We start from the raw sequence: 13,060 nt of genomic DNA, 5'->3' as shown, positions 1-13,060 counted from the left end.
ACTCTTTCATAACCAGGATATTGACATTGATACCATCCACTGGTCTCATTCAGATGTCTCCATTTAATTGCATTGTGTGTGTGCACATGTGTGTTTAGTTCCATCACATGTGTAGGTTTCTGTATATATCACCACAGTAAAGACACTGAACAGGTGATCACCAGCAGGATCAATCATGCTGCCCCTTTACAACCACACTCCACTTGCCTCCTTCCCCAATACCTAACACTACTGGCAACCTCTAAGCTAATTCTCCATTTCTATAATTTTATCATTTGAAGAATGTAAATGGAATCATACAGTAGGTAACCATTTTATTTACTCAGCATGAATTCCCTTGAGAGTTATTGAAGTTATTATGTGTATCAAGAGTTGGTTCTCATTCATTGCTAAGTAGTAGTATCCCATGGCATGAATGTACAACAGTTTGATCATTAATTTATCTATTAAAAGGTATCTGGATCATGCCCAGTTTTGGACTACTACAAATAAAGCTGGTAGGAACATTTCTGTATAGGTTTTGGTGTGAACACATAATTTTAGTCCTAAATATCCCAATGAACTTTTTCATTTTTCAGAATTTTGCAAAAATCACTACTGTAAGAATGAGATCATCTGAGCCTTAGTTCTGGCTCTTTTACTAAGAAATCTGTGACCCTGTGAAAGCCGATCCCCTTGGGGCTGCTACCATTTTTTCATAAGCAAAGGCATTGGACATTAGATCAATGGTTCTCAAAATGTAGCCTTAGAACCCTTTTTCAAAAGGAATTTTAAAAATCTAACATTTAAAACCGGTACAACAACATGTGCTTCATATATTTACTCCCCCCCCCCATTCCTTTTAATAGTCTTGCAGGGAAGAGGAGCTGGTGGGCAAGGGATCTGTGGGATATCTAAGAGTTTGTGTCACACAGTCTGAAAACCACTGGCCTGGATGAGCTTGAAGGTCTGTTTCAGCTCTAATATATAATTTTAATCTTTTCTCCAACCTACAAATTAAGAAAACCAATGAACCTATAAGTATAAAAATAATAACAGAGCTGGGAAAATGGCTAGCAAAGAAATTTCCATTTCAGAAATAGATCCATTTATTATTCAGTGTGGTGTTAAGGAGCTACTATGTGCTAGGCACTGCTTAATGCTGAGGATACAAAGATAAAATAGCCCCCGCCCAATGGTCAGTAGGGAAGATGGATATAGATAATCCTGCTTAAAAGACAAATTCAGAAGAACATATAGAAAGAGTGCTAAGGGAACAATAGGGGATATCTAATTTAGCACCAGAGATTGTGAAAGGCCTTCAGTGAAATTTAAAGGTTGAGAATTTATTTGTTTGTTCAGTGGTTCTCCAACATTCTACTGAACAACCTTAATTCCTCTAGACAGTTAACAACAAAAAAATATTTTCATGATCCAATGAGTTTGGAATGCTAACTATTATACCCCCCTGGTGAAGACATAGAATTAAATACCTTGCATATAAAAGACTGAAACATCTAGAGTAAAAATTAAAAAATCAGTATTTTTCTTAAACATTTGTTTCCAGAACCTCTTTCTTAGAGAGGACCTATTAACATCTTGTAGAATTAGGGTTCTGTTGAACAAATCTAGGGAAACACTGCCATGTTAGGTAATAGGTATATAGCAGAGGTCTTTAAACAGTGAACTAACATGACCAGGTTTATTTTCAAGAAGGTAACTTCAAGGATAGTATAAAAAGATCTGGAGTGGGAAGTGTTGGTAGGTAATAGGCATTCTACTTCGGAGCTTGGCCCAATAGTGTGGGTAGGAGATCACCATGGTTCTCAACTGCAAGCAGTTCAATGCAGAGGAAAGGTTGGGACACAAATATTTCTGAGAGCAAATTTGGTGAGTACCTGCACATGCAAGAGAGAGGAATCAAAAATGATTCCCAGGTTTCTGGCCGTGTGGAAATGCTACTAATTGGGAATACAAGAGGAAAGAACAGCAAATAGAGGTTAAAATATTAAGTCATGCACGTCACATGTTTTGAGAGAGCTAGAGAGGTAAGTAAATGAAAATATAGGTCTGGTATATGGTAAGTTAAGGAAAGAAAGAGTGATTTGGGAGTAATTAAAACAGTGAGAGTAGTTATAGCAAAGACTAAGGTAAAGTGAGCACAGAAGGGAAGAAAAGCATATTAGAGATGAAACACTGGGTAACAAGGACATTTAAATGGTGATCAGAATAAGGACAATTTGAGCATTAAAAATAATGAATGCAATTGGCTGAATCATACTGACTATTAAATCCCACAAGTTCATTATAGTAAAAAAAAGAAGAGTCAAAACTAACATAAAAACCCAACTAATTGGACACCACCCCCACTGAAAGTTAAGTAGGGCTCTGACAAATGGAAATAATTAAGAAAAGAATTAAGCATTTATTCTGCCTTTTTTATTGGAGCCTCACTTCAAGGTAACTAGTCGATGAAGGAAAGTTCATTGGGAAAAAACCAGCTAATAAATAAAAGAATAATATTAATAGAAAACCACCATTTTTGAATCCCTGGTAAAATAATTGTTTCAAGTAATGATTATCAAAGGATGAAGCCAACAGATAAAAGCCTGACAGAGAACTTTACAGTGGAGGGATCAGTTGTAAATACGGGAACTCATCCCTTAAAGTCAAACAACCAGCTGTTGTAAGTCTCTTGATGTGGTGCAACACCACTAGCTAGGAAATAATCTTGACAAAAAAGTTTAGCCAAAAACAGGACAAAGGAACAAGGTAAATAAAAACATTTCCACAGCCTTAGAAAAAGATTAATTGTTGTGTAACCATGGTAACACTAGAGCCACCAGAACTGGTTTTAAATCCATTCAATTGAGCAAAGACAACCTGCCTAGGTGAACATAGCTACTGCTGGTTTTTCTTTGTTTGTTTTGCAAACCAACCAATCAGTAACTGTTCTCTGTGAAAATTAGCCAAACAAGAGCGGGTTGCCTCCACTAACCACATCTGAATGCCAACTGATGAACAGTCCCACCCAAGTAACCACACTCTTTACAGAGGATGTCAACCCACTTATGGCCCTGAAAAGTGGCCAATTGTTGAACTCCACCCTTCCCCAAAACCCTATGTAAGAACAGTGGTCTGCTCTGCTTGGGGAGACTCTACTGGACCAGCATTGCTCTCTCTTACTACAGTAAGCAACAGAACCTGCTCTATGCTTTTTGTTTCACATACTGAGAGGTGGTCTCATTTTTTCACAAGATAAATTCAGAAAGTAGAATTCTATATTGACTGACTTGGTTTCTTCTAATGGCAGGGGACAAAAGGGGTAGATCATTCTAGATGAACAGAAGCTTAAGAAATACAACCAAATGAGATGTGCAGACTTAATTTAGGACTATAAAAACACTGTTTTAGCCCTGGCTGGTGTAGCTCAGTGGATTGAGCGCAGGCCTGCAAATCAAAGGGTCACTGGTTTGATTCCCAATCAGGGCACACTCGTGGGTTGTGGGCCAGATCACTAGTGGGGAGCATGTGAGAGGCAACCACACACTGATGTTTCTCTCCCTCTCTTTCTCCTTCCCTTCCTCTTTCTCTAAAAATAAATAAATAAAATCTTAAAAAAATAAAAAAAATAAAAACACTGTTTTAGCCCTGGTGAGCGTGGTTCAGTTGGTTGGGTGTCGTCCTGCAAACCAAAAGGTTGTCGGTTCGATTCTTGGTTAGGGCACATGCCTGGTTTGTGGGCTCTGTCTCTGTTGGGGCACTTGCAGATGGCAGAGGGCAACTGATAAATGTTTCTGTCTCTCATCAATGTTTCTCTCCCTCTCTTTCTTCCCCCCTTCCATTCTCTTCAAAATAAAAAATATTTTAAACACTGTTTTGGAGAAAATCTGGAAAATCTGGTTAAAGATTGGTACTGGACAATATCTAAGCATTATTACTAATTTTGTTAGACGTGGTTATGTAAAAAAAAATCTGTACTTTTTAGTGATGCAAAGTAAAGCGAGAAACGACATGTTTGGAATGCTGAAAATATTTCAGTAAATTAGAAAAAAGAAATAAGTTAAGCAAATGTGGCAAAATTTTGAAGGCTATTGAATTTCGGTAACTGGTACATGTGTGCTCACTGTATTATTCTATTTTTGCAAATTTATATTTGAACATTTTCATAATTAAAAAGAGAAGAGCAGGCACAGAAGAATAGTTAAGCAAGAGACCAAAAGAGGAATGATTAGAGAGGTAGGAGAAGCCAATAGGAACAGAAAAAACTAAGGGGAGAGGGAATGACCAACAGCATCAAATACTCCTCAGAGAGATTTTTCTTAACTCTTCCATCTAAAATGGCTCCTGCTCTTGGCTGGTGTGGCTCAGTGGCTAGAGTACTGGCCTGCAAACCAAAAGGTCACTAGTTTGATTCCTAGTCAGGGCACTTGCCAGGGTTGTGGGCCAGGTTCCTAGGAGGTGTGCGAGAGGCAACTGATCAATGTTTCTCTCCCTCTTTTTCCTTCCCTTCTCTCTCTAAAAAATTTTTAAAAATATTTGTAAAAAAAAAATGGCTCCTGCTTTGTCCTCATACTTTAAGAGTACTCTGACTTATTATCCTATTGCTCCTATTACTATCTGAAATTATTATATTTATTTGTTTAAATATTAATTCCTGTCTCCACTGGGAAAATGCAAGCTCTGTGATACCTCAAAAGATCTTGTCAGTCTTGTTCACACTGCATCCTAAGTACCTGTAGCAACACCTCAATCATCTGTTGAATGAACTGTGTGAACAAATGATAGTCACCTTTCTAACAATCTGCCACTGGTTTAAGCAACCAGATCACTGATCACAACAGTGAGAGAAGTTTCAATAGAGTTGTGGGAATGAATGACAGACTATTGAATAAAAGAAGCCAAAAATGGTAACAGAAAAACTACTCTTTAAAGAGCCTTTGTGTTGAAAGGATGCAGGAAGATATTGCAGAAACTTGGAAGGAAAGCCAAATTAAAAAAAAAAAAAAAACACCAAACAACTCTAGTGGGGTTTTTTTTCAACACTAGAGTGTTTGTTAGCTGAAAAGGCCAGAGTAGATGGAGTGATGAAGGTTTAGTGAACATTCGTTTATATAGCAAACATTTTTTAACCTTTTTTATTGTGAAGAAAAACATGAAGTACAAAAAAAAAGAGCCCAACCCAAAATACAAAGCTCAATGATTTACCACAAAGTGAAGAGTCATCTGACCAAGAAATTTAACATTGCTAGAACCCCTCATCCAATGTAACCACTTTCCCTATTTTGCCTCAGGCTTTTGTGATCTAAATATGAACCCTAAAATCTATGCTTTAGTTTGTTTTTAAAACTTTATAAATAGAATCATATAGCATTCATTCTTTTGTGCCCTAACTGCCTTTGCTCAACATTCTTATGAGATTTACACAAATTGTTGCACATAAGTGTGGTTTGTCCATTTTCTTTGCTATATGGCACACTATACCTATGAGTTAAAGGCCTCAGTATGTTTTTACATGGCTTTTGAACTAAGAATGGTTTTTACATTTTTGAAGTATTGGACACAAAAGATAAACATTAAAAATATGTGACAGAGACTGTGTGGCCTGCAAAGCCTAAAATATTTACAGGTAGTTTGTCAACCCCTGCTGTATTCCATTGTATGAATATATTGTAATTTATCAATCCATTCTACAGTTAATAATCGATCCAAGTTCCACTTTTTGACTATTACAAATGCTGCTATGAACATCTTTGTGCTTCATTTTTGATGTGCAAGTACCTTGATGAATATAAATTGCATGCCTAAAAGTGGGATTACTGGATGAGGGTATATATACATATTTGACTTTAGAAGATAATACCAAAAACAGCTTCCAAAGTGGTTATACAAGTATCTGTATTCCTTTCAGTTATGTATGAAAGTTGCCAGTGCTCCATATCCGGTCAGCATTTGTATCGTCAATCTTTTTACTGTTAGTCATTCTGGTGGGTATGCAGTTATAGCCTATTGTGGTTTTAACTTCCATTTTCTGATTAATGGAGATGAGCACCTCTTTAAAGTTTATTGGCCATTGAAGTCCCTATGTCTCCTACCTATGATGTTTCTATTGGGCTGTCTTTTTCTTATTGATTGACTAGAGTTCTTGATATATTCTGGATATAAGCTGTTTCTTGGTTATATTAATTTCAATGTGGTAATAATATCTCAATCTTTTCTTTTATAGCTAGTGCTTTTTGTGACCTAAGACTACTTTTCCTACCCCAAGGTCACATAGATATTCTCCGATACCCTTCTAGAATCTTTTTTCCCTTTTACATAAATGTGTGTGTATTATTTTTTATTTTATTTTTTAAGATTTTATTTATTTATTTTTAGAGAGGGGGAAAGGGAGAGAGAAAGAAAGGAAGATAAACACGATCAGTTGCCTCTTCCACACCTCTAACGGGGACCCGGCCCGCAATCCAGGCATGTACCCTGACTGGCAATCGAACCAGCAACCTTTTAGTTCGTAGGCTGGTGCTCACCCACTGAGCCATGCCAGCCAGGACAATTATTTTTTAAACTGTAGCCAACACTCTTAAATCTCTTTTTTTTATTAGCCTGAAGCATTTACTTTAAAATCTCATCATAACATATCCAGTAGGGAGTACTTACTTAAGGATCATAGTCATTGTTTCTTTTCGATCTTTTCCTTGGAAAGGCAGTGTACCAGTGAGCATCTCAAACTACAAAAAGGCAAAAAATCAGAGGTATTAGTCTATAAGTATAAAATCTCAAGGCAAGAAGGTATGAAAGCATCATCTTAATTACAACCAAATTTTTAAAAATTGCTATATCATAAAATATGTGATTTATACTTCTATTCTCTTCATTAGTGGACTTCCCCCCCCACACAAAAAACACCCCAAACCTTACCATTAACACACCAAAAGACCACCAGTCTGCGCTCTGAGTATGACCTCGACGATTAACTACTTCTGGAGCCATATATTCCACAGTTCCACAAAAAGAATATGCCTTCTTCTCATGGTCAATAGACTCTTTACTTAAGCCAAAATCTGCCAAAATAAATATAGAACTCATAAATATGCTACAATAATTTGCACATGTAAAGTTTAAACTTTGAGTTCCAATATTTAAATTATTAAAAATTCTAATCCAAATTCTTAATTGTGTTACACATTATTTGTACTATGATTGACCTTAAAAGGAAATTTATGTATAGAGTAGGAGAGGGTATTTTAATAAAATGAGGAATTTTACCTGTTAATTTGATGTGACCTTCTTCATCAAGAAGTATGCTGAAATAAAAAGACAAAGTTAAAAAGATCTTTTCAAACCGCTAGAAATTTAATGTTAAAACTAAAATTCCTTTGTTAAGCATCAACTCACCACACTCATTCTAAAATATTGCTTTAGACTGTGAATAAGAAGGCAAAGGTAAATAAGGAAAAAAGTTATTTTTTTGGACACACGTATATAACAAATGCCAAAGGTAAAGCCTTATAAACTTGTATTAATGAGCCAGGAGCACTAGAAAACTAATAGAAAAAGAACCAAAGCCTATGTATTCTTCTAAGTTGCTCTTTCTAATGCCTTTCTGCAGAGGTGGCCTAACTGAACTCCTTAGTACTTGCACAATAGACAGAGGGTCCAAATGTTTAAGTCGAATGCATTAGAGTTGTCATTCTCTTGGTCATTTTAAAGGCATCTGACTCAATCATTCTTTCCTAGCCTTTTCTTTCTGACATGACCACCACAATCCTCTTCTTTTCAACACACCTTCCTCAGACTCCTTGGTTTTCATTGACCCATCCCTTCACTGTATACATTCTCCAGTGTCTTCTCTCAGTAAACTGTGAGCTCCTTAGAGGGTTTGACCTTTATCTTGTAACTCAGTGCCTAGCAAGGCACAAATAAGAAATGCACGTTGAATGAATGGCACCAGGCTACAAAGGGTCAATAGGGCATTCCAAACAGTTTGGGCTTCTTTTCAAGGGCACTGAAGACCACAAAAGGTTTACACGTATGGATCTGCACATTTACAAAACAATTTAGAGGGGAAAAATACAGGGTATTTAGTGACCTCTTAGATATGGGTTGTGATAAAGAACAAATGGAGAAGGCCCGCAAGTTTCTGGCTTTAGCAGATACATGAGCGGAGAGCAAGACCATTAAATAAGGAGATATAGAAAGGGGTTAAGTACTGAGCTGTAAGCCAATTGTATTTCTGGATAGGTATTTTGGTACGCTGACTGGAAAGGTCAAGTAATAAACAGTTTCATTCATATCAAAGCTATTCCATAGTATAAACATTTCCTTACGTTTAATACTAACTAAAAAATGTGAGAGCCAAATTTTCCTATGACATTTTACTGTGTTAAAAATACTACTAATTTTCCTATGTTATCAATTCAACTATGATTACAATAAAAAAATTTACCACTGAGGGTAATTCAGTAGGGACATATTTTTCAAATCTCTTCATAACAAGGGACTTGTTAAGAAAAAAAAATACTAATCTTGATTATGCAGCAGATCAATACATTTAGGAAACATAAAGGAATTATTAGGCATGGTAGAAATCATCCCCTGTTGTGTGTAATAAACATATGACAGTTCTAAAAACAAAATAAAACCTTAAACCATTCTTGATATTGAGAGAAAAAAATAAACCATGGCTAAAAGGGTATTAGTTATACCTTCTAAAAGCATTAAGTTACCATGTCCATCTATTATCTTTTAAAGAAAAAGTCAACTGTGGTGCTCTCAATAAGCTCCCTTTCAACTATTAATAATTATTTTTAGCTATATTTATAATAACAGTTTAAAGGTATCTGGAAAAATCCTCACAGTGCATAAAACAATTGGCTAAACATTTAAATTTTCCCAAGTTCTGTATGATGGTCTTTACTTGGATCATTTAACAAATGTTATTTCAATATAATAGCACTGTCTAGACATGTATGTGAAAGATCTCACTATAAACAATCTTACCTATATTTGAACTTATTTGACACTACAGACAGGGCCCATACTCTATATATAGTTTTATGACCAATGTTTATACGAAGATCTAAACTAAATACATTCAATTTTTTAAAAGATTTTATTTATTTATTTTTAGAGAGAGGGAGGAAGGGCAGGAGAAAGAGAGTGAGAGAAATATCAATGTGTGGTTGCCTCTCATGTGCCCCCCACTGGGGACCTGGCCCACAACCCAGGCATGTGCCCTAACTGGGAATCGAACCGGCAACGCTTTGTTTAACAGGCTGGCACTCAATCCACTGAGCCACATCAGCCAGGGTTATTCAATTAAATGGCAAGTTGTTAAAAAAATTCTTGATAGAGCAAGGCTCTTTATCCTTAAAAAGCGGAAAAAAACTTTCTTACTGAAAGTGATAAACACTTAAAAATTAAAACACAGAAGTGTGTACAATTTAAACATTAGCTTCTTGATAACTGCTATTATAAAAGCAATGAGAAATTTGCTCAATAAAATCTGAAATCATGTGGAGAAGAAAAATTTCAATAAATGATATTTGGAGAAAAGCATTATTAGCTTTATGCCATATCTCACACCAAAAAATATTCTAAATTTAAAAGTAAATTAAACATTTTAAAGTAAATTATTTAAAAGTAAAAAGAGAAACCACAAAATTAGAAAAAATCTGATTATGGGACTGGAAAAACCTTTCTAAGAATATAAGTCATAGAAGCAATCACAAAAGAAAAGACTGAAAACTCCTATGAAACCATCCGGCCCAGGGCTTTTCTGTGCCAGGAGTTTTTTGATTACTGCTTCGATTTCATCAGCTGTTAGCTGTCTGTTCAGGCTTTCTGCTTCTTCTTCATTCAGTTTTGGGAGATTATATTTTTCTAGAAATTTGTCCATTTCACCCTGGTTTTCAAATTTCATAATAATTTCTTGCAATTCTTTGTATTTTGGTGGTATCAGTTGTAATCTCTCCTTTCATTTCTGATTTTGTTATTTGAGTCCTCTCTTTTTTTTTCTTGATGAGTCTTCTTAAAGACTTTCACACAATGGAATACTATGCAGTAGAAAGAAAGAAGGAGCTCCTACCCTTTGTGACAGCAGGGATGGAACTGGAGAGCATTATGCTCAGTGAAATAAGCCAGGCATTGAAAGACAAATACCATACGATCTCACCTATAAGTGGAACCTGATCAAAAAAACAAACAAGCGAGCAAAATAGGACCAGAGACACGGAAATAAAGAACAAACTGACAGTGACCAAAGGGGAGGAGGGAGAGGGATAACGGGGGAAAATAGGGGAAGGGCCATCAAGCAACATGCATAAAGGACACATGGAAAAAGCCAAAGGGGATAGGTTCGAGGGTGGGGATGGGTGGGGCGGGGGGGCAAGGTGGGGTGAAAATGGAGACAACTGTACTTGAACAATAAAAAAAAAATTAAAAAAAAAGGAAAGATCAATAGATCTTAGGAAAAATTACTTGTATAGGTTAAAATAATATATGTAAAAGTAAAAAGCAAAGTAGAAAAATGTATTTGTAATATACAGGGTAGGGCCAAAGTAGTTCTACAGTTGTGAGTATGCTAAACAGTTTACTCTGGTATTATTATTTATTATTGCATTATTTTGCATACGAACAACTGTAAACCTACTTTGGCCCTACCCTGTATGTCACATGGTTAAATTCTTAATTTGTAAAGGTCTGTTACAATGGGAAAACATAACATTCCAAAAGAAAAATAAGCAAAGGCCATGAACAGAAAAATCACACAAAAATACAAACTGCCAATAAACATAGGTACACAGATTTCAACCTCATTAAAAATCAAAGAATGCAAATGTAAGCAAGATGACATTAGCATAAATTTTGATTAACAGGTATTTAAAAATATGAGAAAACATAGTGTTAGCAGAAATGTGAAGCATAGGCACTCTAATGTAATGCTGTGGCAGTTGTATGAAGTAATTTTATTTTTTATTACCCCCTAAACCATGATATTACATTGTATTCAACTTAGTAGCATGATTCCTTACTTTTCTGGTTTTAAGTCTCTATAGATTATTCCCAGGCTATGTAAATGGTCTAAAGCAAGTGCAAGTTCAGCCAAGTAGAATTTGACATCTTCTTCTGTGAACATCACCTAAAATAAAATAATATTTTTGTCTTTATTTTCTTTTTGTCTGTAATTTTCATTTAAAGTTCCATCCCAGAGTTTAAATATTCAAAAATTATAAATATGCTATCACATGTAATTTTACCCACAATTTATGAAAATTTGCAAAAATTATCAGTCAACTAACTAACCACTTACTAAATGCAAAACACGCATTTCCCTATGGGGGAAATGATTTTGCATTTTGTTAAGTAACCACTATGTTCAGACTGCGTCATTGCCACCCCACCACAGTAAGATCTTAGAAATGAAAAGTGATCTTTAAGATGCAATGCTGACTTTCTACTACCAGTTGTTTAAGGGTATCTTAGTGAGATATTGTTGCTTCTGAAAAACTATAAGTAAATGAAGCAGGACAAATGAAGCAGGACTATGATAATTTATAGATTTAAGGTCCTACTTTCAGAATAAATTCAAAAGGTACAAAAAGAACTCTTTTAAACTCTGATTCTTCAATGTAAGAATCTTGAGCAACTACAGAAAACATGATAATCATAGTATTGAATAAGACAATGCTTTAGATGAAACAGGATGAGTATAAATAGATCAAAAATAAAGATTAATTATATACCTCTTTGGATAAGCGTGTAAACAAATCTCCTCCCCTGAGAAAATCCAAAATAAGGTACAACTTCCCTTCAGTTTGAAAAGCTGAATGAAGAAATAAAAATTTTTGTTTAATCCACCACAGTTCAGTTTTTTAGGCTTATATTAGGTCAATTCATTCAAAAAGGATTATTTTTTTAAGCAAATTAATAATTATACATACATACAAACTGATTTTTATTGAGAAGATAACCACTGACTTCTTAGTTTCCATGTGGAAATGTAAAATGCAGTGTTTCCTTTTATGGAACCACTAGAACATTTGTTAGATTTTCTGCAGGCGATAGTCTCTCAGGAATACAATAGCTCTAAAACATTATGATCAATAAGAAAAATTCCCAAAAGAAAAAGACATTCTTAAACAAGGAACAAAATACAAAATCCATCTTACTTTACTACAGAAAAAATGTGTGTTTGTTTAGCGTTAATTACACATAAAAAGAGTCACCATACACTGCCCACTGAGAAAAAGCAAATATGCCTTTGGAAAAAAGAGAGTCAATAAAGGTTTCAGGACATTACACATCTTTCTTGCCTTTAAGTTGGGCTAACACATATGGGCTATAAAATGCTGGTAAGTTATTATTAATTAATATAATAAAAATTATTACCTGTTCCTATGGCTACCCAGACACTATAATATTTAAAATAAACATAAGCTAAACGTGATAAAAGCTTCTAAAGCTTGTTTAAGTAATGATTTAATTTCTATGACTTTACTATGTATATCTGCTAAACACATATAAATATACAGAAATAAATATTTATACACATTAGTATATTTGAATGTATTCAGGGAGTGGTGCATGAGGTGAAGCAGTGAGGTGGGAGCTGGTTTATAACTTACCATAATGCAACTTGACAATAAAAGGATGATTAACTTCTACCAAGATATCCCGCTCCATTTTTGTTCGAACACGGTCTCGAACTATAAAATATAATGGCAGTTGCAATAGCTTTCAGACACAATCTTGAAAACAAAATGTCTTTGGTGCCTATTTTAAATAAAATTGTGCTTATATGTTATAAAAATGTAAATCACGTTTTATCTCCCTCTTGGATTTTCAAAATTAATAACTATAATTTTACTCAATTATACAACCAGAAAAATTATATAATTTATAAAATCTGTATTTCGATTTAAAAAATAAATATAGAGAGCATATTTGGTGTTGGCTTTAACATCAAATTTACAAGAATTTTAACCAAAGTTATGAAAAATAACCAAAAAAGAGCAACTTTTTAAAAATACTAAAAGCATCCTACTGAAATATGAAAACATGAAAAAGGGAACAGGTTTCA

The 13,060-nt window shown here is 34.7% G+C and overlaps 1 protein-coding gene across 5 annotated transcripts in view; it reads right to left on the bottom strand.

The window, feature by feature from the left end:
• The window catches only part of RPS6KA3 (ribosomal protein S6 kinase A3), a 110,939-nt gene that overhangs the window by 29,963 nt on the left and 67,916 nt on the right, over positions 1-13,060 (bottom strand). For all 5 annotated transcript variants that reach the window (XM_053916987.2, XM_024569960.4, XM_053916989.2 and 2 more), the window contains 6 exons: positions 12,606-12,686; positions 11,724-11,803; positions 11,013-11,119; positions 7,246-7,283; positions 6,898-7,040; positions 6,637-6,707 (listed from right to left, as the gene is read on the bottom strand). In XM_053916987.2, coding sequence (XP_053772962.1) covers positions 6,637-6,707; positions 6,898-7,040; positions 7,246-7,283; positions 11,013-11,119; positions 11,724-11,803; positions 12,606-12,686 — 520 coding nt within the window. The remainder of the gene's footprint in view (positions 1-6,636; positions 6,708-6,897; positions 7,041-7,245; positions 7,284-11,012; positions 11,120-11,723; positions 11,804-12,605; positions 12,687-13,060) is intronic.

Source organism: Desmodus rotundus, chromosome X (assembly GCF_022682495.2).
Source record: "Desmodus rotundus isolate HL8 chromosome X, HLdesRot8A.1, whole genome shotgun sequence".
NCBI classification, from domain to species: Eukaryota; Metazoa; Chordata; class Mammalia; order Chiroptera; family Phyllostomidae; genus Desmodus; species Desmodus rotundus.
Note: the sequence above shows the minus strand (reverse complement) of the source record. Positions and strands in the feature narration are given on the sequence as shown.